At 48.5% G+C, this 26641-nt stretch overlaps 1 protein-coding gene across 3 annotated transcripts in view; it reads left to right on the forward strand.

Annotated features, from left to right (window-relative positions):
• KIF5A (kinesin family member 5A) overlaps positions 1-26641 on the forward strand; it is a 259310-nt gene that overhangs the window by 178262 nt on the left and 54407 nt on the right. For 2 of the 3 annotated variants that reach the window (XM_075337080.1, XM_075337082.1), the window contains exons 17-23: positions 8093-8210; positions 14032-14096; positions 15537-15646; positions 21711-21812; positions 22065-22125; positions 22211-22282; positions 23553-23657. In XM_075337080.1, coding sequence (XP_075193195.1) covers positions 8093-8210; positions 14032-14096; positions 15537-15646; positions 21711-21812; positions 22065-22125; positions 22211-22282; positions 23553-23657 — 633 coding nt within the window. The remainder of the gene's footprint in view (positions 1-8092; positions 8211-14031; positions 14097-15536; positions 15647-21710; positions 21813-22064; positions 22126-22210; positions 22283-23552; positions 23658-26641) is intronic. The other variant, XM_075337081.1, reaches the window with a different exon arrangement.

Consider the following 26641-nt stretch of genomic DNA (forward strand, 5'->3'; position numbering starts at 1 on the left):
TGATTCTATAGCATCTTTTCTAACAACTCTTGATTTGTGCTCCTTCTTTGCTGTTTTTCCTAGAATTTTAGGAATAAATTGACAACTGGGTGTTACCAGTCCCCCATGTCAGAATGGGTGTGTCTCTACACTGTCAGCAGTGTCAGATTATGTAGGGACACAGACCCACACTGGTATCATCCAGGAGGAATAACAGGAGCAGCACAGTACAAAGTCCTGAGAAAAGATGTTATGGAGAATTCAAGCATTTTCCAGGACAGATCTGGAGAGCTGGCAAGTCTTCTTAAAATGGATGATTTGTAATTGAAAGCTTTATTTAAGTTTAAATGTTGGGTTGGCCCATGTATAAATCACAGAGAGATTCTATGCAGCTAAAGGATAGTATTGCTAGCTGTCAGAGACGGCTGGATTTCCATTAGAGAAGGCAGAGTTGGTTTGTTACTGTCCCTGCCATCCCGTCCTGATCACTGTACACTGTGCTCACGCGGGCGTCACACGAGATGAGCTATCGCGCGATGCATCGTCGGGGGTCACGGTTCTCGTGACGCACATCCGGCATCGTGTGTGACGTCGTTTTGTGTGACACCTCTGAGCGACGCAGAATCGCTCACAAATCGTGAGTCGTGTACTCATCGCTTATTTTTACAAAAAATGTTTATTTTTAATGGCGCCGGTTGTTCATCGTACCCGTGGCAGCACACATCGCTCCGTGTGACACCCCGGGAACGATGAACACAGCTTACCTGGGTCCTGCTGCTCCCGCCGGCAATGCGGAAGGAAGAAGGTGGGTGGGATGTTTACGTCCCGCTCATCTCCACCCCTCCGCTTCTATTGGCCGGCTGCTGTGTGACGTCACTGTGACGCTGAACGTCCCTCCCCCTTCAGGAAGTGCCCGTGACGCACAAACGACGGGGGCGGGTACGATCGCTCGTGCAATCGCACAATAGATCGTACCGTGTGAAGCCCGCATCAGTGCTGGATAGTGGCAGATAGCTACAGATGTCAACCCCCCAGTTACAGGGAAATCGGCAATAAGCAAAAAAATTAATTGTATATGAATTGTAAATGTATACAAAAAATAACTACAAAGAAAAAAACCCAGCTGCCACCACTAGTATAAATGATAGCTATAGCATTGCCTCCGATGACCTAAAATTATACATCCTTTATATAAAATCAAATCTCTCAAAGAGTTTAGTGCCACTTTGTCCTTGTAAAATATAGACTATTTTTACCGAAAATGGACAACTTTAATCTCCAAAAAGTAAAACATACTATTAAGAGTGGCATCAAAATAAAGCCCCAAATATTGGAAAAAAACTTCAAAAATTAGTTCTTATCCATGCAAAAACATTACATAATTTATACCCTCGTGAAAAAAAACATGTACGAAAAAACACGAAAATGTGCCTAGCCAAGAGGTGGAAAAAATGGCCCAGTCCTAAACTGGTTGATAAAGTTTAAAGATGATTGTTCTGATAGTACTTAAATGGGTTTTCTTTGTCGCTCCATTGGGAGACCCAGACAATTGGGTGTATAGCTTCTGCCTCCGGAGGCCACACAAAGTATTACACTTTTAAAAAAGTGTAACCCCTCCCCTCTGCCTATACACCCTCCCGTGGATCACGGGCTCCTCAGTTTTATGCTTTGTGTGGAAGGAGGCACACATCCACTCATAGAAAAAAAAAAAAAAAAAAATGGATCATACATAGTATGACAGAAGAAAAGAGGCATGCTCCCTTCTCACCCCACTATGTCGGCGGTGTTGTTAAGGTTGAGGTACCCATTGCGGGTACAAAGGCTGGAGCCACATGCCGTCTCCTTCACCATCCCTTATGCGGCTCTGGGAGAAGTGGGAGCCTCACCGGTCATTCACCTGCTGAGACCGTGCTCCATCCGCAGCCCCTGGTGGAACCTGCTGGACCGGAGCGTTTTCATCCCCAGGGACCGGGCCCTGCACCTTCAAGGTACTCTGTGTCCCCATGGGGGGACGGTACGGGGAGAGAGGTCGCCTTTCTCACCAGTAGCGCCGTCCGTTGTTTTTTCATCGGACTTCCTGCTTGTCGGGCACGGCCTTAAATTTAGTCCCCGGCTTCATCGCGGCCTAGTCGCGAAAAATCCCGCCCCCGGGCCTGCTTGTCAGGGGGAAGGGCGGGATTACCGACAGAGGGCTGGAGCATCTTTGCATGTCTCCCCTCCCCTCTCATTGACCACTATGGGGCCTCCAGATTCCCGCCTTTTGCCGGTGCCGCCCATGGCTCCACTCCCCCCTTGAGAGCTCCGGCGGCCATGTTTGGCATTCTGCCGGTGTATGCTGCAGCTGCACATCTCTACAGCTCTGGGGGACCCACGACAAGGAATCTGGAGGACACCAGCGGTTGGTAACCCACACCGGTCACCCGGTGCTGGTTCCCCTAGGGTGCCGTGATATATATATATCTACATATATTATATATATTCGGAACGGCTGTTTAACCCTTTCCCATATACCCTCAGTGGTCGCTCTCCTAAGGGACACTTATTGCTTACAGCATGTCGTCCACAAGGAGCAAAGCCCCTAAGGCACAGGTTTTTTTCGCAGCCTGTACCTCTTGTGGGGCTATGTTGCCTGCGGGATCCACCTACCCTCACTGTGATCAATGCTCGACTCCTGCCACGCTTGCTCAGCCGGAGCCTCGGGCACTTGTGGGCCCCTCGGCTCATGTAGATCCCCCTGCTCCTCCTGAGCAGGCTGCAGGGACAGAGTCACCGTCATTGGCCTCTTTCGCTGAGAAACTCTCTCAGTCACTTTCTCAATCCATTGCACAGTCTATGGACAAATGGTCATCTAAGCTGCTTGAGGCTTTGCAGTCCAGACCGGGCTCTTCACAGGCCCCGGCCCCTGTTAGTTTGTTTCCTCCAGGGCCTTCTCGGTCCGCGCCGCAGCGCGCTCCCAGGATAGCCCCTAGGTCCCAGGCGGAGGACTCCTGCCCGGATCGCAGTCCCAGACCGGCTAAGCGGCCTCGCTGGGACTCTTCCCCGGCCTCCTCACGCTGCTCTGGATCTCAGCTGGAGGACTCTCAGGATGACGAGGCGGACGTGGGAGCTCAGGGCTCTGACCCTGACTTCGCCCTTAACCTTGATACCCCTGAGGGGGACGCCTTAGTAAATGATCTTATTTCGTCCATCAACCAGGTGTTGGATCTCTCCCCCCCCGCCTCCACCTGTAGAGGAGTCGGCTTCTCAGCAGGAGTAACACCAATTTCGATTCCCCAAACGTACGCGCAATACGTTCTTTGATCACTCTAACTTCAGGGACGCCGTCCAGAAGCCCAGAGCGGTCCCGGACAAGCGTTTTGCTAAAAGGCACTCTGACACGCGTTATCCCTTTTCACCTGAGGTCGTTGGGCACACTCACCCAAGGTGGATCCGCCAGTCTCTAGATTGGCTGCTAGGTCCGTTGTGTCTGTTGCCGATGGCTCATCCCTGAAGGATGCCACTGACACACAGATAGAGCTCTTGGTGAAGTCTATTTATGAGGCCACGGGCGCGTCTTTTGCCCCGGCCTTTGCGGCATGTCTGACTGAGATTAATGCTGTCACGCGGAATTCTGCTCCGCATGTGTCTTCCTTGACCTCTCAAGCATCAGCATTTTCGTCCTACGCCATGAACGCCGTCCTGGACTCTGCTAGCCGTACGGCTGTAGCATCCGCTAACTCCGTGGCAGTCCGCAGGGCCATGTGGCTGCGCGAATGGAAAGCAGACTCTGCTTCCAAAAGGTTCTTAACTGGTTTGCCTTTTTCTGGCGAACGTTTGTTTGGCGAACGGTTGGATGAGATTATTAAGGAATCCTCGGGAAAGGACTCCTCCTTACCCCAGTCCAAACCTAAGAGACCTCAGCAGAGAAAAATCCAATCGAGGTTTCGGTTCTTTTGTCCCTCCGCCAAGCCCCAATCCTCTTCGTCCAACCGGCCGGAGAAAGGCCAGAGGAACTCCTATGCGTGGCGGTCCAAGTCACGCCCCCAAAAGGCCGCAGGAGGCGCTGCCTCCAAGACGGCCTCCTCATGACTCTCGGCCTCATCTAGCCGCATCCTCGGTCGGTGGCAGGCTCTCCCGCTTTGGCGACGCCTGGTGGCCACACGTTCAAGACCGATGGGTGAGAGACATTCTGTCTCATGGTTACAGGATAGAGTTCAGCTCTCGACCTACGGCTCTTTTTTTCAGAACCTCCCCACCCCTCGCACAGGCAGACGCACTGTTTCAGGCGGTGGACGCTCTAAAGATGGAAGGAGTTGTGATTCCTGTTCCCCTTCAGAAACGTGGTCGCGGATTTTACTCCAACTTGTTCGTGGTGCCAAAAAAGGACGGGTCTTTCCGTCCCGTTCTGGACCTCAAGCTGCTCAACAGACATGTGAGAACCAGACGGTTTCGGATGGAATCTCTCCGCTCGGTCATCGCCTCGATGTCACAAGGAGACTTCCTAGCATCGATCGACATCAAGGATGCTTATCTCCATGTGCCGATCGCACCCGAACATCAACGTTTCCTGCGTTTCGCCATCGGGGACGAACACTTCCAGTTCGTCGCATTGCCCTTCGGCCTGGCGACAGCCCCACGGGTCTTCACCAAAGTCATGGCATCCGTCGTGGCGGTCCTGCACACTCAGGGCCACTCGGTAATCCCATACTTGGACGATCTCCTAGTCAGGGCCCCTTCTCGGGTGGCGTGTCAACGAAGTCTTACCGTCACTCTGGCGACTCTCCAGCTGTTCGGGTGGATCATCAATTTCCCGAAATCCAAGTTGACGCCGACCCAATCACTGACTTACCTCGGGATGGAGTTTCATACCCTTCCAGCGTTAGTCAAGCTACCGCGGGACAAACAGCTTTCTCTGCAGGCGGGGGTGCAGTCACTTCTTCGGAGTCAGTCACACCCCTTAAGGCGCCTCATGCACTTCCTGGGGAAGATGGTTGCAGCTATGGAGGCAGTGCCGTTCGCGCAATTCCATCTACGGCCACTCCAATGGGATATTCTCCGCAAATGGGACAAGAGTTCGGCTTCCCTCGACAAGAACATCTCTCTTTCACTTGCAACCAAAACATCACTTCAGTGGTGGCTCCTACCCACATCTGTCTCGGGGAAAATCCTTCCTCCCCCCAACCTGGGCCGTGGTTACCACGGACGCGAGCCTGTCAGGTTGGGGAGCGGTTTTTCTCCACCACAGGGCTCAAGGAACCTGGACTCCAATAGAATCGTCCCTTCAGATCAATATTCTGGAGATAAGGGCAGTATATCTAGCCCTATTGGCTTTCCATCGGTGGCTGGAGGGCAGGCAGATCTGAATCCAGTCGGACAACGCCACTGCCGTCGCCTACATCAACCACCAAGGCGGCACTCGCAGTCGTCAAGCCTTCCAGGAAGTCGAGCGGATTCTGCAGTGGGTGGAAGTCACAGGCTCCACCATCTCCGCAGTTCACATCCCGGGCGTGGAAAACTGGGAAGCAGGGTCGTCAGGGCATGGACGCGGGGGAATGGTCTCTTCACCCAGATGTGTTTCGAGAGATCTGTCGCCGCTGGGGAACGCCGGACGTCGATCTCATGGCATCGAGACACAACAACAAGGTCCCGGCCTTCATGGCACGTTCTCAGGATCACAGAGCTCTGGCAGCGGACGCTCTGGTCCAGGATTGGTCGCAGTTTCGACTGCCATATGTGTTTCCCCCTCTGGCGATGCTGCCCAGAGTACTACGCAAGATCCGGTCCGACTGCCATCGCACCATTCTCGTTGCTCCAGACTGGCCGAGGCGGTCGTGGTATCCGGATCTGTGGCATCTCTTATGGTGGGTCAACCGTGGGCGCTTCCAGACCGTCCAGACTTGCTGTCACAAGGGCCGTTTTTCCATCTGAATTCTGTGGCCCTCAACCTGACTGTGTGGCCATTGAGTCCTGGCTCCTAGCGTCTTCAGGGTTATCTCAGGATGTCATTGCCACCATGAGACAAGCCAGGAAGCCAACGTCCGCTAAAATCTATTACAGGTCTTGGCAAATTTTCTTATCCTGGTGCTCTGATAACGGTTTGTCTCCATGGCCGTTTGCTTTACCCACATTTCTTTCATTCCTACCATCTGGAATGGACAAGGGTTTGTCCCTCGGCTCTCTCAAGGGCCAAGTGTCGGCGCTCTCCGTGTTTTTTCAAAAGCGTCTAGCCAGGCTTCCGCAGGTCCGCACGTTCCTGCAGGGGGTTTGCCACATGGTCCCACCTTACAAACGTCCGTTGGATCCTTGGGATCTTAACAGGGTTCTGACGGCTCTTCAAAAGCCGCCTTTTGAGCCGCTGCGGGATGTTTCTCTCTCCCATCTTTCTCAGAAGGTGGCCTTCCTGGTGGCGGTCACATCACTTCGGAGAGTGTCTGAGCTTGCAGCGCTGTCATGCAAAGCCCCCTTCCTGGTTTTTCACCAGGATAAGGTGGTTCTGCGTCCTGTCCCGGAATTTCTCCCTAAGGTGGTATCCCCTTTTCATCTAAATCAGGATATCTCCTTGCCTTCCTTTTGCCCTAATCCAATTCACCAGTGTGAAAAGGATTTGCACTCCTTGGATCTAGTGAGAGCACTCCGGTTCTACGTGTCTCGCACGGCGCCCCTGCGCCGTTCAGACGCGCTCTTTGTCCTTGTCGCTGGCCAGCGTAAGGGCTCTCAGGCCTCCAAGTCAACCTTGGCTCGGTGGATCAAGGAACCGATTCTCGAGGCCTACCGTACTTCTGGGCTTCCACTTCCTTCAGGGTTGAAAGCCCATTCTACCAGAGCCGTAGGTGCGTCCTGGGCATTGCGGCACCGGGCTACGGCTCAGCAGGTGTGTCAGGCAGCTACGTGGTCTAGTCTGCACACTTTCACGAAGCACTATCAAGTGCATACCTATGCTTCGGCAGACGCCAGTCTAGGTAGGCGAGTCCTCCAGGCGGCGGTTGCCCACCTGTAAGAGGGGGCCGTTTTCGGCTCCTTTTATTGAGGTATTCTTTTACCCACCCAGGGACTGCTCTTGGACGTCCCAATTGTCTGGGTCTTCCAATGGAGCGACAAAGAAAAAGGGAATTTTGTTTACTTACCGTAAATTCCTTTTCTTCTAGCTCCTATTGGGAGACCCAGCACCCGCCCCTGTGCCCTTCGGGCTGGTTGTTCTTTTGTGTATACATGTTGTTGATGTTGATTTGTTCTTATGGTTCATGGTCTTCAGGTCTCCGAACATCCTTCGGATTGAATTTACCCTAGACCAATTTATAAGTTTTCTCCTTCCTGCTTTTGCACCAAAACTGAGGAGCCCGTGATCCACGGGAGGGTGTATAGGCAGAGGGGAGGGGTTACACTTTTTTAAAAGTGTAATACTTTGTGTGGCCTCCGGAGGCAGAAGCTATACACCCAATTGTCTGGGTCTCCCAATCGGAGCTAGAAGAAAAGGAATTTACGGTAAGTAAACAAAATTCCCTTTTTCTGGGACTAAACATTTGATGATTTATCTACAACTTATATTATCAATATGAGATCAGTGAAAGTATGACACCGATCAGCAGCAGCTGGGGGTAAGCAATTTACTGGGGGGAACATAGCATCCCTATCGGAGAGGTCATGAATTATTTATTTCTGGACAATCCATTTAAAGGGAATCTGTCAGCAGGTTTTTGCTACCTCATTTGAGAGCAGCATGATGTAGGTAAAGAGACCCTGAATCCTACAGGGTATCACATAGATTACTGGGTGCAGCCGTTCTCACAAAACCAAAGAATTTAGATCCAGGAACACAGCAGAGCTGACTGAGCTGTCCCTGCCCATACCAGGCTCTCAATATGAGACTACCAGGTGTTCCATCAGAGCAGGGGGCATGCTGGACTGCCATGCATGTGTTTCTAGTCCTGTAATGCTAATCACAGGGTAATAAAGCCATAAGCAATAGCACACACACACTGATAATAGAAGCACAGTTTTTTAACTCTTAACAGCATTCCGTCCTCAGCTTATATAGCAAAATCCTGCTGACAGATTCCCTTTAAGTTATCAGTCTTGATCACAGAGGGTTTCATTCATTTCCATCTTACCATTTGTGACCTGCATTCTTTTACAGCATGAGGCCAAGATCAGGTCCTTAACTGAATACATGCACAGCGTAGAGCTGAAGAAACGCCAGCTGGAAGAGTCGTATGATACACTGAGTGAAGAACTAGCCAAGATGCAGGCTCAAGGTACCGGCAAGTCATCCTTCTGCATGCTAATATACTTTGGGAACATGCGAGAAATTTGGAAAAATCACAGAGATCAATCTATGTATTTGTCAATATGTTACAATAAATTGCCATTAAACCAATGCATAATTACTGGTGCCAGCAAACATCAGGACATTGTACATCAGGAGGGGGATTTTGACAAGAATATGGTTTGTACATCTCTAACTTTTCACACACACACACACACACACACACACACACACACACACACACACACACATACACATACACACACACACACACACACACACACATACACATACACATACACATTCACACATACATATACACACACACATACACACACATATACACACACTCACACACATACACACACATATACATATATATTCACACACATATACACACATACACACATATACACATGCACACACACACACATATACACATGCACACACACACATACACATATACACACACACATATACACACACACATATACATACACACACACACACATATACAGACACACACACACGCACACACTATACACACACACATAGACACACACACACAAATACACACAGACACACACATATACACGCACGCACACACACACACACATATATACACGCGCGCACACACACACACACATATACACACACTCTAGTAAATATGAAAGTAATCAGGGGTACTCATGTCATTGATGTAAGGATGGACCAAGAAGTGAGAGCCCCACTTCTACCTCCGCAGCAGGTGGAAATGAACATTATGATGAGCTACTAGACTGTAAGAGGGGCCAAAATATTGTTCTTGCTCAGTGGCCCTCCTCTGTCTGTGAACGCCCCTGAAAGTAATCGTATACAACTATTAGGCCCCATGCAGTCGTTCAGTCTTCATGTACATGTCCTATTTCTCACATACAATTATTGTCTAAATGGTCAGCAGAAAAACGTAGACACGTCCTCTTTATATCTGAGTCACGGATATAGAAGTTTTGATTTTTTTTTTTTTGCCTATGAGAAAATCATTCATGAACATTGATGGGAAAAAATAAAACCTATTCCTAAAACTGATGAAAATTGGACCTTTTCATTCATGTATGAGAAATAAACCATCTGAATGATCCATTAGGGTTAATCCACACACATTGAGGCCCCTTTCACACGTCAGTGATTCTGGTACGTTTGTGCTTTTTTTAAAACGTACCAGAGTCACTGACATACGCAGACCCATTATAATCAATGGATCTGCTCACACATCAGTGATTTTTCACTGAACGTGTCTCAGCGTGCACGTGTGGCCGTGATTCTGCACGGAGGCATGTCAGTTTTTCTCTGGCATCACTGATGACCCCATGGACCACACTATGGTGTGATCCGTGTGTGATCAGTGACACACGTACAAGAAAATCACGGACATATTAAATATTTTCAACTTACCTTGCCTGTGATTCGCTGTGCCTGCTCCGCTCTCGGCAGCTCCTGCCTGGCTCATGAATATTCATGAGAGCAGGAAAACCCGACCAGGATGTAGGTGCTGAGAGCGCTGGGCGGACGCTGGAGACCCGAGGAGATCAGTACCATGGACAGCAGCAGTGAAGGCAGGTGAGTAATGTCCATATGCAATCACGAGATCACGGATCACGGATTGCACATGGACAACCCACGTGTGCCGTGAATCACGGAACACGGAGGGACATGTGCGTGTTTTACATGTCAGTGAAGAACGTCAGTGTTTTTCACTGACGTGTGAAACGGGCCTGAATCTGTGGATTTTCCGCTACAAAAAGAGAAAAAATGAGAAATTGCGGTTCTCGGTTTAAAATTCGCACTTGCAGATTTTGCTACATCTTGCAATCCACTGCAAAATACGCAACATTACAGCGTTTACTGATTTGATTGAAGAGTTTTTTTCCCATTGAATTCATCAGAGTTGGGTCTGCATGAAAAATACTGCAGCAGGAGGTGAGATTTATAAAATGTCATCTATTTGCCTGTTAGTTTAGTACTTTGCAGATTTCAGAAGTGCAAGTCTGCAGGTGATAATTCCAAAATTCCATTTACACCTATAGTAATGGAGCATGAAATCCTGGGGACAACTAATATACACAGTTTGTGCTGCTGTCGAGGTACTAAAAAAAGAAAAAAACAAATATCCACATAGTGATCATCTAAAGCGCAAACCAATTTTGGCAGCTATGCACTTGTAGTCTGTTAAAGGAGTTATCCGGTCTAAAACTACAAGTCTTCAGTCACGCTATGTCACTCTGTGACTGAAGACGTCTGAATCCTCTCCTCATGCGCAATGTGCACTCCTTTGAAGGTTCTCTGCTGTCAGTGGCGGGAACATGTATAGCATGTGCAGTATGTGTATAGTACGTGTATAGTCTGTGCAGAACTTGTATAGTACATGAATAATATGTATGCGTTTAGTCTGTGCAGTACTTGTATATTATGTAATTAGTTTATGCAATATGTATATAGTGTATGTATAGTCTGCATAGTATGTACATAAATGAAGTTGTGAATAGTTTGTGCAGTATTTGTATAACTGGTGCAATATGTGGATAGTCTGTGCATGGTATATGTATAGTCTGTGCACAGTATGTGTATAGTCTTTGAGGTATATGTATAGTCTGTATGTGTAGAGTCTGTGCACGGTAAGTGTATAGACTGTACAGTGTGTGTATAATCTGCACAGTATGTGTATAGTCTGTGCATGGTATGTGTATAGTTATAGTCTGTATACGATATGTGTATGGTCTGTGTAATGACTGTATTGTCTGCATGGTATGCGTATAATCTGCACGGTATGTGTATAGTCTTTACGTTATGTGTATAGTCTGTACGGTATGTGTATAATCTGCACAGTATGTGTATAGTCTGTACAGTATGTGTATAATCTGCACGGTATGTGTATAGTCTGTATAATGTGTGTATTGTCTGCATGGTATGCGTATAATCTGCACGTTATGTATATAGTTTGTACTGTATGTGTATAGTCTGTGCAGTATGTGTATAATCTGCATGGTATGTGTATAATCTGCACATTATGCTTATAGTCTGTACGCTATGTGTATCGTCTGCACGCTATGTATATAATCTGCACAGTATGTGTATAGTTTGTACTGTATGTGGACAGTCTGTACAGAATGTGGATAGTTTGTGCATGATATGTCTATAAATGATGCAGTATGTGTATAGTCTGTTCACAGTATTTGTATAGAATGTATATAGTCTGTGCACAGTATGTATAGAAAAGTGGCAGGTTGTGCATTTCCTGATACTTAAGGCCGCTTTACACGCAATGACATCGCTAACGAGATGTCGTTGGGGTCACGGAATTCGTGACGCACATCCGGCCTCGTTAGCGACGTCGTTGCGTGTGAAACGCACGAACGACCGTTAACTATCAAAATTACGTACCTTATCGTTGACACGTTGTCCATTTCCCAAATATCGTTGCGGTTTAAGGACGCAGGTTGTTCGTCGTTCCTGTGGCAGCACACATCGCTACGTGTGACACCGCAGGAATGAGGAACTACATCGTACCTGCGGCCGCCCGCAATGAGGAAGGAAAGAGGTGGGTGGGATATTCCACCCGATCATCTCCGCCCCTCCGCTTCTATTGGACGGCTGCCGTGTGGCGTCGCTGTGACGCCGAACGAACCGCCCCTTTAGAAAGGAGGTGGTTCGCCGGCCAGAGCGACGTCGCAGGGAAGGTAAGTCCGTGTGACGGGTGTAAGCGATGTTGTGCGCCATGGGCAGCAATTTGCCCGTGACGCACAACCGACGGGGGCGGGTACGCTCGCTAGCGATTTTTATCACTATTTTGAATCCGAGGTATTATCAGTATTTGGTTAGTTTTTACTATCAGTGTTTCATCAGTGATTTTCTCGCCATCACAGACAGCACACAGCCTGATGCCATCCATGCGCTGTCTGTGATTTTCATGGATCCATAAACTTGTATTGGTAATTGTGATCCGTGGCTTGGATTACAAATGGACATGTGTCCATTTCAGTTTTGGTCCACAAAAAATATTGACATGTGAAAAGCACAATAGACTATATTGAGTATAAGTTCTATTTGTGAAAATCACAGATGGGATATGTACATGAAAAGCAAACAGATGTCTGAAGGAGGCCTTATAATAAGCAGCCGTGTAGCTGATCATTCCAATAAAAGAGAAATTAGCCCCTTTGTTCCCATTATCTCCCCATTCATTAAGACCGGCATTGTACCCGCCATTCTTAATAATGGGGCATAGTGGATTAAGCTGTTCTGAATTCATTAGGAGACACACATCACTTAATGAACTTGGCTCACCTTTTCGCTGGCGGGCTCCGCTGTGCGCTTTGCCAGTACTGTTACTCTGGTCAGGCACTGTACTATACCCCTGGCATATGTTACACCACTAAAGTGCGGTAACTTGTGAAGAATTTGACAGCTAAGCATCAACCCATCAACTGTGGCAGATGTGACAGGACTGGCGGGAAAACACCAAATGAAGCAACATTTAGGCACAACTTTCATTTTGTGACTTTTCAAAGTGTTTTGCTCCAGAAATGTGGCACTAACACTGTGATGAACTGTGGCAATTGGTTGCAGTATTCATTTACATTGGATCAGCCCACAATATTTCTCTGGTTTATGTATGTCCGACGAGTATAGGTTAAATTAATGTACATCATGGGAGTTTTCTCATAGTTACATAGTTACATAGGTTGAAAAAAGACCTAGGTCCATCTAGTTCAACCTTCCTCCACCAATGTTATATTTTGTCACTAAATGATTTATAACTAATAATGTTGTGTGTACTGAGGAAATCATCCAGCCCCTTTTTTAAAAGCTGTTATAGTATCTGCCATTACTACATTTTGTATTAGGGCATTCCACAGTCTGACTGCTCTAACTGTAAAGAACCCTTTCCTATTTAGCTGTCGGAATCGCTTTTCTTCCACTCGCAGTGAGTGCCCCCTGGTCCTTAGTATTGTCTTCGGAAGAAATAAGTCATGTGCCAGTCCTTTATATTGACCACACATATATTTATACATATAAATGAGATCTCCTCTGAGACGTCTTTTTTCTAAGCTAAACATATCTACCTTTTTCAACCTCTCGTCATATGGGAGGCCTCCATTCCTTGTAATAATCTAGTTACCCACCTTTGAACTGACTCTAACTTCTTAATATCCTTTTTAAAGTGTGGAGCCCAAAACTGGATCCCATATTCCAGATGTGGCCTTACAAGTGATTTATAGAGGGGTAACAATACATTGGGATCACGGGATCTAATCTCTCTTTTTATACACCCTAGAATCTTGTTTGCTTAGCAGCTGCTGCCTGACATTGAGTGCTGCTGCTCAGCTTATTTGTAATGAGAATACCCAAGTCCTTCTCCTGTTCTGTAGTCCCGAGTTTACTTCAATTTAATGTATGCGCAGTTATAGGATTACTCCGTCCTAGGTGCATTACTCTACATTTATCAACATTAAATCTCATTTGCCAAGTATCTGCCCATTCCAACATCTTATCCAGCTTGTTTTGTAATATTGTGATATCAAGGTCAGTTTTTAATATCCTACATAGTTTGGTGTCATCAGCAAAGACTGACACTTTACTATTAATCCCATCCACAAGGTCATTAATAAAGAGATCGAAAGAATCGGTCCGAGCACAAATCCCTGCGGTCCCCACTGCTGACTATAGCCCAATTAAAGAATCATCAACACTTATCATAATGTGAGGCCTTTGTGGATTATCGATGTGTCTGAACATGATTCACCGTCTGACCTGTCTCTTTCACTTGGTAGAAAATGTGACAGAAGTAGCCGTGAAGGATAAAGAACAGGACGCAGTGGAAGCCAGTGAGGTGAAGGTCAGTATATCTGGTGACTTGCTAGGCAAATTGTCGTCAATCATATGGGCCATTGAATGCAAGGAGCCTTGCAAATTTAATTGTTACACAACGGCGTCAGCAAAATAATCTCGGCACCTACCATCAAGACAGTGCCAATGGTGGAAGTGCGTTTTGATGGGCCTGTAGCTCTTACTAGATGGAGGTCACTGCATATAGGGCTATACAGCTCCCATTCAGTTCAATGCTTGCATATTAATTCATAGTAAATGGAATCTGTCAGCAGGTTTTTGCTACTTATTCTGAGAGTATCATAAAATAAGACACAAGAGCCTGATTCCAGGGATGTGTCACTTACTAGGCTATATTGTAGTATCAGTACAATCAGTATTTTATCAGCAGGAGATTATCACTACAGGACTACATCTGTAGTACCAGGCAGTCAGGCTAACCTGTGTAACCTGGCCCCACCACTGATCAGCAGCTCGTTGACAATTCACAGTGTACACAGGCAGCTATCAGTCAGGGTTCTGGGTGGGGCTATATAAGGTCCAGAAGTCTTAGCTCTGCTACATCTACATCAGACAAACAAGGATTCTATGAAAACTGCTCCAAGCAGTCAAATAAATGACACATCACTGGAATCAGGTTTTCTTGCCCTGTGTTATGTTGCTTTCAGATTACATAGCAAAAACCTGCTGACAAATTCCCTTTAAATTAGCTCCCGCAGTGCTTGCTGCATTCAGACAGAATCTATATTATTCAGAAACACATATATTATAAAATTAAAGTGGATCATCTGGGATTTTACAAAATCCCCGAAAGGTAGAGAGTGTTATGCAATGAAGAAATAAAAATCACGAACCACTCCAGTCCTCCTTTTTAATGATCAGTACTGAAAGGGATGACGTCCATTTATCAGTTACCTGACCGCTGCAGCCAATCACATGCTTCAGTGGTTCTTGTGCAAATGTCAGCAGTGAGGCCAGTGATTAGCTGTTATTTTTTTTATTATATAACAGTTCTTTTCTTAGAACCAGTTGTGTAAAATCCTGTAAAACATCTTCCGCACAGAATTTTGATTGACATGTGTTGCTGCTCCCAGTGGTGAGTGGGGCACGTTCTGTATTTTCTATATTTTCTACATCTGCCAGGCTTGAGGGTGAAAAGCTGAAGGGGCTATTTACTTAGTGCTGAAAAATTCTTTGCTCTGGGGATCAATAGAAGTCCTGGACGTTGGTTTTCCCGATCAGCATATCCTGGCAATATGCCATTATTGACTTTTAGTGGAAAACTCTGAATGTGCTCTACAACCGATATTTAGAAGGAACAACCCGTCAATATTAAATGATGAGTAGAGTAAGCCCACTTCATAACGAATGCTATATTTTCATGGACTTTGAGATGTGTAGAGTTTGCTTGTTTCTGTACAAAGTCATGTCACATTCCCCTTTGTATTAGAAGGTCCTGGAGATGCAGATGGAAAGCCACCGCGAGGCCCATCACAAGCAGCTGGCCCGTCTCCGGGATGAGATTAATGAGAAGCAGAAGATCATCGATGAACTGAAAGAGTAAGAAAGTGCACAAGATGACTTGTGTTCCAGAAGTATGGCTCATTTGTGGCTTTGGAGAATTCGACCTCTTCAGTTCCCTTTGGCTGAACTTAACTTTACACACAAGACACTAGGTCTTCTCGCTTGATAGAAAAGGCCTAGACTTGCTGAAGTCGAGGGCTGCTGACGGGATCCAAAAGGGTCTTACTTTAATTTATTATGGTATTTTTTATTAAATATCAGATGTATTAGGAGTTTTCTGATTTATGTTCAGCACAAAAATGAAGAAAATCTAATTTTCTTCATCGTTCCTTATGGGAGACCCAGACCATGGGTGTATAGCTTCTGCCTCCGGAGGACACACAAAGTACTACACTAAAAGTGTAGCTCCTCCCTCCGAGCATATACACCCCCCGGATGACAAATCCAACCAGTTCAATGCTTTGTGTTCAGGAGGTCACACACACACATACATTCTCTGATTTTTGATTTTTTGATTTCAAAGATTTGGAAGAAAAGCGGGTCCAGTCTGGACTCCCGGCATGTCCCTTCTCACCCCACTGTGTCGGCGGTGCTGTTAAGGTTGACTTTACAAGGCTGGAGCCTTCACATGCCGCGCTCCTTCACCATCCCCTGGGGCTCTGGCTTGAAGTGGGAGCCATCACGGTTCTCTCTGCTTTGCAGGAGACCGGTCTCCATCCGCAGCCCTGTCAGGATCCTGCCGGACGGAGCGTTTAACCCCCCCCCCAGGGACTTGGCCCTGCGTCTCATAAGCTAAGTATTGAGACGTTATTCAGGGGTCCCTTGTACATTTATTGAGGGGGGAGTGTGTTTGTTAACCTTGCTGTGATTTCCGGCCGGTTCTCTGGGGTTTTCCTGAGAACCGCGCCGAGGGTGCCTGCTCGTCGGCCGCATGTAAAAATCTAGGCCCCGGCTTCAGTTGCGGCCTACTTTCGGTTTCAGTGCCCCTGCATGTCAGTCATGCAGAGGGACAGTGCGGCTCTGCCCAGCGGCTGTTCAGCACAGGGAGCGGACACTCCTCACTGAGGAAAGATTCCCTCCCCTGTATATCTCATTTGCCCTCCGGAGCCCGCTCTCAGAGTAGGCCCCGCCCCCTCTCCTCGCTCCGGCGCCATTTTATCAGCGTTCTCAATGTCTGCATAACCACATTGTGACAAATGGGGGCCTGGGCTGGGGGATCTGGAGGGCACAGAGATGTCTCTATGTTAAACGGTCTGGCAAGTCACAACCTCCGGTTGTGCAGTTGCTTATATACTCTGTTTATATACTCTGCTGGGGGTCATTCTGGACAGAGCCCCCACTTCTGCAGCATGTCTTACATCAGAGCAAGGCTGCAAGGCTGTTCTTACTATGCACTGCATGTAGACTCGTACTGCCTGTACCGAGCACATAACCACATTGTGATGCTTGCTCTAACATAGTGGTCCCTCAGCCTGGAAGCTCATCAGTGGTCCCTCCGGCTGCTCCGGCTCCGGTGGCTGAACCCCCGGTTTGAGTATAATCCCTCTCTGCAGGGGACAGCTGTCCCGGACTCTGCTGAGCATGCATCAGCCCCCTTCTCAGGGCGTTTTTGCTGCTACGGTTTGCTCAGCAAAGCTCACAGAGGATTCTTCAGCTGGTCTCAGACCCCGTCCTCCTAAAATGGAGACGCAGGTTCCCCTTCCTTCCTCGTCCCGCGGCTCTGATTCACGAGCTGACTCGCAGGACGAGGAGGATGCCTTTACTAGGGGCTCGGACGCTACTACATGTACCATTGATCTGTCCGAAGGTGACGCAGATGCTAATGATTTGATTGCGTCCATTATATTTGTACTGGACCTCAATCCGCCTGTATCAGGGGAGCATCCCCCTCTGGCAGAAAAGCATCAGTATACCTTAAGAGAACAAGGAGTGTGTTCCTTAACCACTCCAGTTTTTCAGCCCACTGTGACCAAGCCCAGAGCCCGTCCTGACAGACGCTTCCCAAAGCGTGGTTCTGATGACTGTTTTCCCCTTCCACCAGAGGTGGTCAAGGAGTGGGCTCATTCACCAAGGGTGGACCCTCCGGTGTCTAGACTTTCAGCCCGGACAGTTGTATCAGAGGCTGACGGCACCTCTCTAAGGATTCCACTGTTCGCCAGGTTGACCTTCTGGCCAAACCTAAATATGAGGCGGCAGGGGCCTCGTTCTCCCCATCGTTTGCAGCAGTGCGGGCTCTCAAAGCCATCTCTGCTTCTCTGGAGGAGATGCATTCCCTCACCAGGGACTCTATGCCCGAAATGGTTGCCTTAACTTCCAGGCTTTAGTCTTTTCATCCTATGCCATGTCTGCTATGCTGGAGACTGTCACCGCACTGCGGTGGCCTCGGCTACTTCCCTCGCTATCCGCAGGCTCCTGTGGCTTCGAGAGTGGAAGGCAGATGCTTCTTACGAAGTTCCTTGCTGGGTCCCCTTTTGCTGGGACCAGTCTATTCGGGAACAACTGGATGAAATTATTAAGGAAGCTTTTGGCAGGAAGAGTACTTCCATGCCACAAACCCCCAGGGCAGGAACCAGTCGAGGTTTCGTTCCTTTCGTTCCTCTAACTGGTCGTCCTCTAAGCCCTAGGCCTCGTCCACTAACTCAGCCAAGGTCCATAAACCAACTGGCGCATGAAGCCGCGTCCTCAGAAGTCCGCAGGAGCTGCTGCCACCAAGGCAGCCTCCTCTTGATTATCTGGCCGCGCCAGCAACGGCCTTGGTCGGTGGCAGGCTCTCCCGCTTGGGTGACGTGTGGTTTCAACACGTCTTCGATCAGTGGGTGTGGGATACCATCCCCACGGCTACAGAATGGAATTCTATCCAGCCCGCCAAACAGATTTTTTCTGTAACCTCCCCCCTGCTCTAAGGCCGCCGCCTTCTCACAGGCCGTGGCATTCTTGCAGGCCAATGGAGTAATTGTACCAGTTCCCGACTGGGAACGGTTCTGAGATTTCTACTCAAATCTCTTCCTAGTCCCCGAAAAGGATGGTGCCTTCCGACCTGGATCTCAAGCTTCTCAACAAGCATGTTCAGGTGCGGCATTTTTGCATGGAGTCTCTGCGATCAGTCAATGACCCAAGGAGATTTCTTAGCATCCATCGACATCAGAGATGTCTATCTGCATGTGCCAATTGCAGTTTCACACCAGCGTTGGCTACGTTTTGTAATCGGAGAGGAACATTTCCAATTCGTGGCTCTCCCCTTCGGGTTAGCCACGGCCCCTCGTGTATTCACAAGGTCATGGCAGCAGTGGTTGCGGTTCTGCACCTCCAGGGGTTGGCAGTGATTCCTTTCCGGGACGACCTTCTAGTCAAGGCTTCATCCAGTGCAGACTGTCAGCGGAGTGTCTCGCTTACTCTCAGCGGAGTGTCTCGCTCACTCTCGCTACAAGTCCACTCTGACCCCGACCCAGGAACTTACGTACCTAGGGATGCAATTCGAGACTCTGCTGGCACTTGTGAAGCTGCCCTTAGTCAAACAGCAGTCCCTTCATCTGGCGGTTCGCTCTCTGCTGAGGCTCCGCCGTCATTCCATCAGGCACCTCATGCAGGTGCTGGGTCAGATGGTGGCGTCAATGGAAGCGGTTCCCTTTGCCAGTTCCATCTGCGTCCCCTGCAGCTGGACATTCTCCGCTGTTGGGACAAGCGGCCCTCTTCCTTGCACAGGCTGGTGGCTCTGTCGCCACAGACTAGGAGCTCTCTTTAGTGGTGGCTTCGGCCCCTCTCTCGCTGTCCCAGGGACGCTCCTTTCTGGCCCCGTCCTGGGTGATTCTCACCACGGATGCCAGTCTATCCGGCTGGGGAGCAGTGTTTCTCCACCACCGAGCACAGGGCACTTGGACTCCATCTGAATCAGCCCTTTCGATCAATGTGCTGGAAATCAGAGCTGTGCTCCTAACTCTCGTAGCTTTTCACCACCTGTCGGTGGGCAAGCACATTCGAGTACAGTCAGACAACGCGACAGCAGTTGCCTACATCAATCACCAGGGCGGGACTCGCAGCCGCCTAGCCCTGTTGGAAATTCAACGCATTCCGCAGTCCACATCCCAGGCGTAGAACACTGGGAGGCAGATTATCTCTGCCGTCAAACCGTGGACAGCGGCGAGTGGGCCCTGCATCCGGCAGTGTTCCGGTCAATCTGCCGCAAGTGGGGCACTCCGGAAGTGGATCTAATGGCATCCCGGCACAACAACAAGGTCCCGGTTTACGTGGCTCGCTCCCACGATCCTCAGGCCTTGGCGGCGGACGCGCTGGTTCAGGATTGGTCCCAGTTCCGTCTGGCCTACGTGTTTTTCCCCTCTTGCCCAGAGTCCTGCGCAAGATCAGAATGGAGGGCCGTCGGGTCATACTCATCGCCCCAGACTGGCCCAAGCGAGCTTGGTTCCCAGACCTGCTCCGTCTGTCCGTAGAGGTGCCGTGGCATCTCCCGGACTGCCCAGACCTTCTCTCACAAGGTCTGTTTTTCCGCCAGAATTCTGCGGCTCTCAGATTGACGGCGTGGCTCTTGAGTCCTGGATCTTGACGACTTCTGGTATTCCTCCTGAAGTCATCTCCACTATGACTCAGGCTCGGAAGTCTACCTCGGCCAGGATTTACCACAGGACTTGGAGAATTTTCCTGTCCTGGTGTCGCTCTTCCGGCCATGCTCCTTGGCCGTTTTCCTTGCCGACCATCCTGTTCTTTCTACAGTCCGGTCTGCAGCTAGGACTATCCCTCAATTCCCTCAAGGGACAGGTCTCGGCTCTATCAGTGTTGTTCCAGCGGCGTATCGCCCGACTGGCCCAGGTGCGCACCTTCATGCAGGGCGCATCTCACATCATTCCGCCTTACCGGCGGCCTCTGGATCCCTGGGACCTTAATCTGGTCCTCACGGCCTTACTGAAACCCCCCTTTGACCCTCTTAGGGAGGTTTCGTTGTTTCGTCTTTCACAGAAAGTGGTCTTTCTGGTGGACATAACTTCTCTCAGGAGAGTCTCTGATTTGACTGTGCTCTCTTCGGAGTCACCCTTTTTGGTTTTTTCACCAAGACAAGGTGGTTCTCCGTCCGACTCCGGGTTTTCTCCTTAAGGTGGGGTTTCCTTTCCACCTTAACCAGGACATTTCATTGTCTTCCCTTTGTTCGGCCCCTGTGCATCGCTTTGAGAAAGCGTTGCATGCTTTAGATTTGGTGCGGACGCTCCGGATCTATGTGTCACGCACCGCTGTTCTTAGGCGGTGCACCTCTCTTTTTGTGCTGACCACAGGTCAGCGCAAGGGTCTCTCGGCTTCTAAACCGACCCTAGCTCGTTGGATTAGGTCGGCCATATCAGATGCCTACCAATGTTCTCAGGTGCCTCCCCCGCCGGGGATCAAGGCGCACTCGACCAGAGCTGTCAGTGCCTCTTGGGCTTTCAGGCACCAGGCTACGGCTCAGCAGGTCTGTCAGGCTGCCACTTGGTCTAGTCTGCACACCTTTTCGAAGCACTACCAAGTGCATGCTCATGCTTCGGCAGATGCGAGCTTGGGAAGACGCATCCTTCGGGCGGCTGTCGCCCATTTGTGAAGTTAGGTTTTGCCTACTTCTCAGTTTCTGTTTATTTCCCACCCATGGACTGCTTTGAGACGTCCCATGGTCTGGGTCTCCCATAAGGAACGATGAAGAAAAAGAGAATTTTGTTTACTTACCGTAAATTCTTTTTCTTATAGTTCCGACATGGGAGACCCAGCACCCTCCCTGTTGCCTGTTGGCAGTTTTCTTGTTCCGTGTGTTTTTCACCGGCTGTTGTTGTAGACAGAGGTTCCGGTTATTCCGGGTTTTACTCTATCTCTACTTATGGGTGGTTGTCCTCCTTCAGCTTTTGCACTAAACTGGTTGGATTTGTCATCCGGGGGGTGTATATGCTCGGAGGGAGGAACTACACTTTTAGTGTAGTACTTTGTGTGTCCTCCGGAGGCAGAAGCTATACACCCAATGTCTGGGTCTCCCATGTCGGAACTATAAGAAAAAGAATTTACGGTAAGTAAATAAAATTCTCTTTTTTACGGTGAACATTTGAATAATTTAATCCATTTTATAATTTTTTAGTCTGAACCAGAAGCTGCAGCTGGAGCTTGAGAAGTTGAGGGCCGATTATGAGAAGCTGAAGAGCGAGGAACATGAGAAGAGCCACAAACTGCAGGAGCTGACGTGAGTGTCCATGGAAGCTGAGCTGTTTAGGATGGGGGTCAGTTATGTAGCCAAACATAACACAGATTTTATTTTCATCTTGTATTATCTTTTGGATTAAAAGTCTTCCGTATAGCCAATGGAAACACCTCCGCAGTGAACCCGAAAATCTACCCGTGTTTGGTATCTGCATCACTGATATATTCTGCAGGGGTTTTTTTATCACCAGTGATTAATATTGTGCAGGTTATTTACTCTTTACATTTTCCCTAGATTTCTGTACGAGAAGCACGAGCAGTCTAAGCAGGATCTCAAAGGGCTCGAGGAGACTGTTGTAAGTAGACCTCCCATAGTCTTGATGTATCATCATCATAGCAAATATTACTGGGATCCTTACTGATCTGTATCTCTTAAATAAGGCCCGTGAACTCCAGACCCTCCACAATCTTCGGAAGCTTTTTGTTCAAGACGTCACATCTCGGGTCAAGAAAGTAAGTTGACATCTTATTATCCACTATGGCTTATGTGACCTTATAGAAGAAGCCACATATCACATTTCACCTCTGTAATGAGGTTTTTGGGGGAGTTGACATGTGTTTAGGTATGGAACTCATTTACTTAAATTTGGTTGTCCAATTAGGACCATATTGAATAGAAAGGATGACATAATGGGGATTTTCTATTCAGGAATATCTTTGGTATGGTGGCCGGATCCACTAGCTATAGCTCCTGTCTCTCCTATACTCGTGTATCCTTTGGCTTGGCTGAGAAGGCATGTCTTCTCTATGGGAAATACGGGTGTTAGCCATCTCTAGGGTAAATAAAGGGGTCGGCTACTCAAATTCAGAATGTCCAATCTTTTTCTTCCCCAACATCATCTGTTGTGTGAGAGTCGGGAGCTCTCCTACACATTAGATAGTCAGCTAACTTTACTCTGTGTATAGGGACCTTTAGCCAGAGCACAATACCATGGCATGGCACACTGCAAAAGAAATTTGTAGGTACCATCTGCTTTTTTTTCCAGAGATTATGTCTCAATTATTTGTCAGTTGATAGTTGTCCAGATGAGACAACCCAACAACCCCAGTATTTTGTGCTTATGTTGTATGGTAGTCATTGAAATTGACTTTTATAATTTCCAATTAGTAAAGCGCTAACTTAGTTATTAGTAATCTACTGCTTATAGATAAGAATAGAGAATGTACATGACCTTTATACATCAGGCTATTCAGAAGGAGTAGGGAGAAGGGAAAGGAATCCTAATTTTATGGCTCCTTCTGTGGGACAGTGACATCTCTAGATAAACAGTAGATGTTCACATGTAAAATAAAGAAACCAATACATTTTTAACTGTCTTACTAATTACACTTATAAGGACAGGACTGATGTATAGGACTGTACAGTACCAGTTGATGCAGATTGATTCACAAGATACAGTCCATCAGCTTTGTAAGTAATCTCTGATCATCAGATGGAAGCCCTGAAAATAGCCTCCTACCTTCCGGCATCCTTTGCTCTTATTTTGATTTGCTAGCCTGGCGTGATGTCATCGTTGTAGCATGATGCAAATGTGATGTCATACCAGGCCGGCTAATCAAAAAAGGACCACAAGATGCCAAGAGTTAGGAGTTGGTTCTCAGGGCTCGCTTCCAGACTAGTGCCCAATGGACTGGGTCCTGTGAATGATTCATACAAACTTCACTATATAAGAACTACAATATGATAGCGATCTTGTATTGAAATACCAATGTGTCTATATAGAGTGCTGAGATGGAACCCGAGGATAGTGGGGGGATTCACTCCCAGAAACAGAAGATTTCCTTTCTTGAGAACAACTTGGAGCAACTTACAAAGGTTCACAAACAGGTAGGTGATACAGTTAATGCATACATGAAAGCTAGCTTTACTAAAAAGAAAGGAAAACTGTGAAAAATAAAGAAAAACATATTTGTTGTTCACAATCTCATATCATTGTGTGTGCAAAATGTACTTGGAAATGCCATAAAGAGTCTGTGCTTGGTGCATCTGCTTCTGTGCGGCATGAAGACCTGACATGGATGCTCCTGCTTGGCTGCTGTTATCTTACATTATGGTGCGGAAAAGCGTTGCTGCCAAGTGCATGCCTGTGTTTTTGATTATTTGAGCTTTTATCACCATGCGTAACTGATTGCAGAGCCTTGCCTATTACTAGTCGAGGATGTCTGTCCTATTGATAGGAGTCATACTTGTAAATCATGTTCATGAATTATTCGATTAACTCTAAAGGACATATAAGCATATATAATCATGATATGTAGCGAGAAACTAAAGGCCCAGTCACACTAAACAACTTACCAGCGATCCCAACAACGATCCAACCTGATAGGGATCGCTGGTAAGTTGCTAGGAGGTTGCTGGTGAGATGTCACACTGCGACGCTCCAGCGATCCCACCAGCAACCTGACCTGGCAGGGATCGCTGGAGCGTGGCTACACGAGTTGCTGGTGAGCTCACCAGCAACCAGTGTCCCAGCCCCCAGCCAGCAGCGCCGCGTGGAAGATGCTGCGCTTGGTAACTAAGGTAAATATCGGGTAACCAACCCGATATTTACCTTGGTTACCAGCGCACGCAGCTACACGTGCAGAGAGCAGGGAGCAGCGCACACCGCTTAGCACTGGCTCCCTGCTCTCCTAGTTACAGCACACATCGGGTTAATTACCCGATGTGTGCTGCAGCTACATGTGCACAGAGCAGGGAGCAGCGCACACCGCTTAGCGCTGGCTCCCTGCTCTCCTAGTTACAACACACTTCGGGTTAATTACCCGATGTGTGGTGCAGCTACATGTGCACAGAGCAGGGAGCAGCGCACACCGCTTAGCGCTGGCTCCCTGCTCTCCTAGTTACAGCACACATCGGGTTAATTACCCGATGTGTGCTGCAGCTACATGTGCACAGAGCAGGGAGCAGCGCACACCGCTTAGCGCTGGCTCCCTGCTCTCCTAGTTACAGCACACATCGGGTTAATTACCCGATGTGTACTGCAGCTAAATGTGCACAGAGCAGGGAGCAGCGCACAATGCTTAGCGCCGGCTCCCTGCTCTCCTAGTTACAGCACACATTGGGTTAATTACCCGATGTGTGCTGTAGCTACATGTGCACAGAGCAGGGAGCAGCGCACACTGCTTAGCGCTGGCTCCCTGCTCTCCTAGCTACAGTACACATGGGGTTAATTACCTGATGTGTACTCTGCTACACGTGCAAGAAGCAGGAGTCGGCACTGACAGTGAGAGCGGAGGAGGCTGGTAACGAAGGTAAATATCGGGTAACCAAGGACAGGGCTTCTTGGTTACCCGATGTTTACCGTGGTTACCAGTGTCCGCAGAAGCCGGCTCCTGCTGCCTGCACATTTAGTTGTTGCTGTCTCGCTGTCACACACAGCGATCTGTGCTTCACAGCGGGACAGCAACAACTAAAAAATGGCCCAGGACATTCAGCAACAACCAAAGACCTCACAGCAGGGGCCAGGTTGTTGCTGGATGTCACACACAGCAACATCGCTAGCAACATCGCTGCTACGTCACAAAAAGTAGATTTTGGGTACTCACCGTAAAATCTCTTTCTTGGAGCCTTCATTGGGGGACCATGGGTTGTATGCTGCTGCCACTAGGAGGCGACACTAAGCAAAACAAGGAAAACTCCTCCTATGCAGTATACACCCACCAACTGGCAATGATTCCTCAGTTAGTGATAAAGCAATAGGAGACAACAGTAAAGAACGAACAATCTTACAGAAGTGAACATTAAACTCAACATTCAACAGTAACCTATGTCCAACACAAGGGCGGGTGCTGTGTCCCCCAATGAAGGCTCCAAGAAAGAGATTTTACAGTGAGTACCCAAAATCTACTTTTCTTTATCGCTTCATTGGGGGACACAGAGACCATGGGACGTCCTAAAGCAGTCCCACGGGTGGGTCTAATGTTACTCTCAGGGCTGACCTCAGTCCACTGCAGCCTGCAGAACTCGTCTACCGAGGCTCGCATCGGAGGATGCGAAAGTGTGGACCCTGTAGAACTTTGTGAAAGTGTGGAGCGAAGACCAGGTGGCCGCTTTGCAAAGCTGCGACGCTGGAGCATGGTGACGGTCCGCCCATGAGGCTCCCACCACCCTGGTGGAATGGGCCGTAATCCTGAGTGGGCGCGTTCTTCCTCTTACCCGGTAGGCTTCCAGTACGGCAGAGCGAATCCATCGCGCAATGGAGGACTTGGAGGCAGGTAGGTCTCTGCGTGGGCCGGACGGAAGGACAAAGAGGGAATCCGACTGTCTGAATTGAGACGTCCTGGAAATGTACAGGCGGAGAGCTCTGACCAAGTCCAGCTTGTGGAGAAGAACCTCACGAGGGTGCGAAGGTTTCGGATAAAAGGAGGGCAGAACAATGTCCTCGTTGAGATGGAAAGAGGAGACCACCTTGGGCAGAAAAGACGGTACCGGACGGAGGACTACCTTATCCTGGTGGAAGACAAGATATGGAGAGCTGCAGGAAAGCGCCGCTAGTTCAGATACCCGCCTGATTGACGTGATGGCCACTAAGAAAGCGACCTTCCAGGAGAGGAACGTTAGAGACACCTCCTGCATAGGTTCGAAGGGGGAATGCTGGAGAACAGACAGAACCAGGTTGAGGTCCCAGGGCTCCACCGGAGGCTGAACGAGGGGCACCGAATGAGCAGCCCCCTGAATGAATGTGCGAACCTGAGAGCGAGAGGCAATCCTCCTTTGAAAGAGAATGGAAAGAGCAGACACTTGCCCCTTTAGAGAGCTGAGTGCTAACCCTGCATCCAGACCAGACTGCAGGAAGGACAACAGAACTGGCA

Source organism: Anomaloglossus baeobatrachus, chromosome 2, assembly GCF_048569485.1.
Source record: "Anomaloglossus baeobatrachus isolate aAnoBae1 chromosome 2, aAnoBae1.hap1, whole genome shotgun sequence".
NCBI classification, from domain to species: Eukaryota; Metazoa; Chordata; class Amphibia; order Anura; family Aromobatidae; genus Anomaloglossus; species Anomaloglossus baeobatrachus.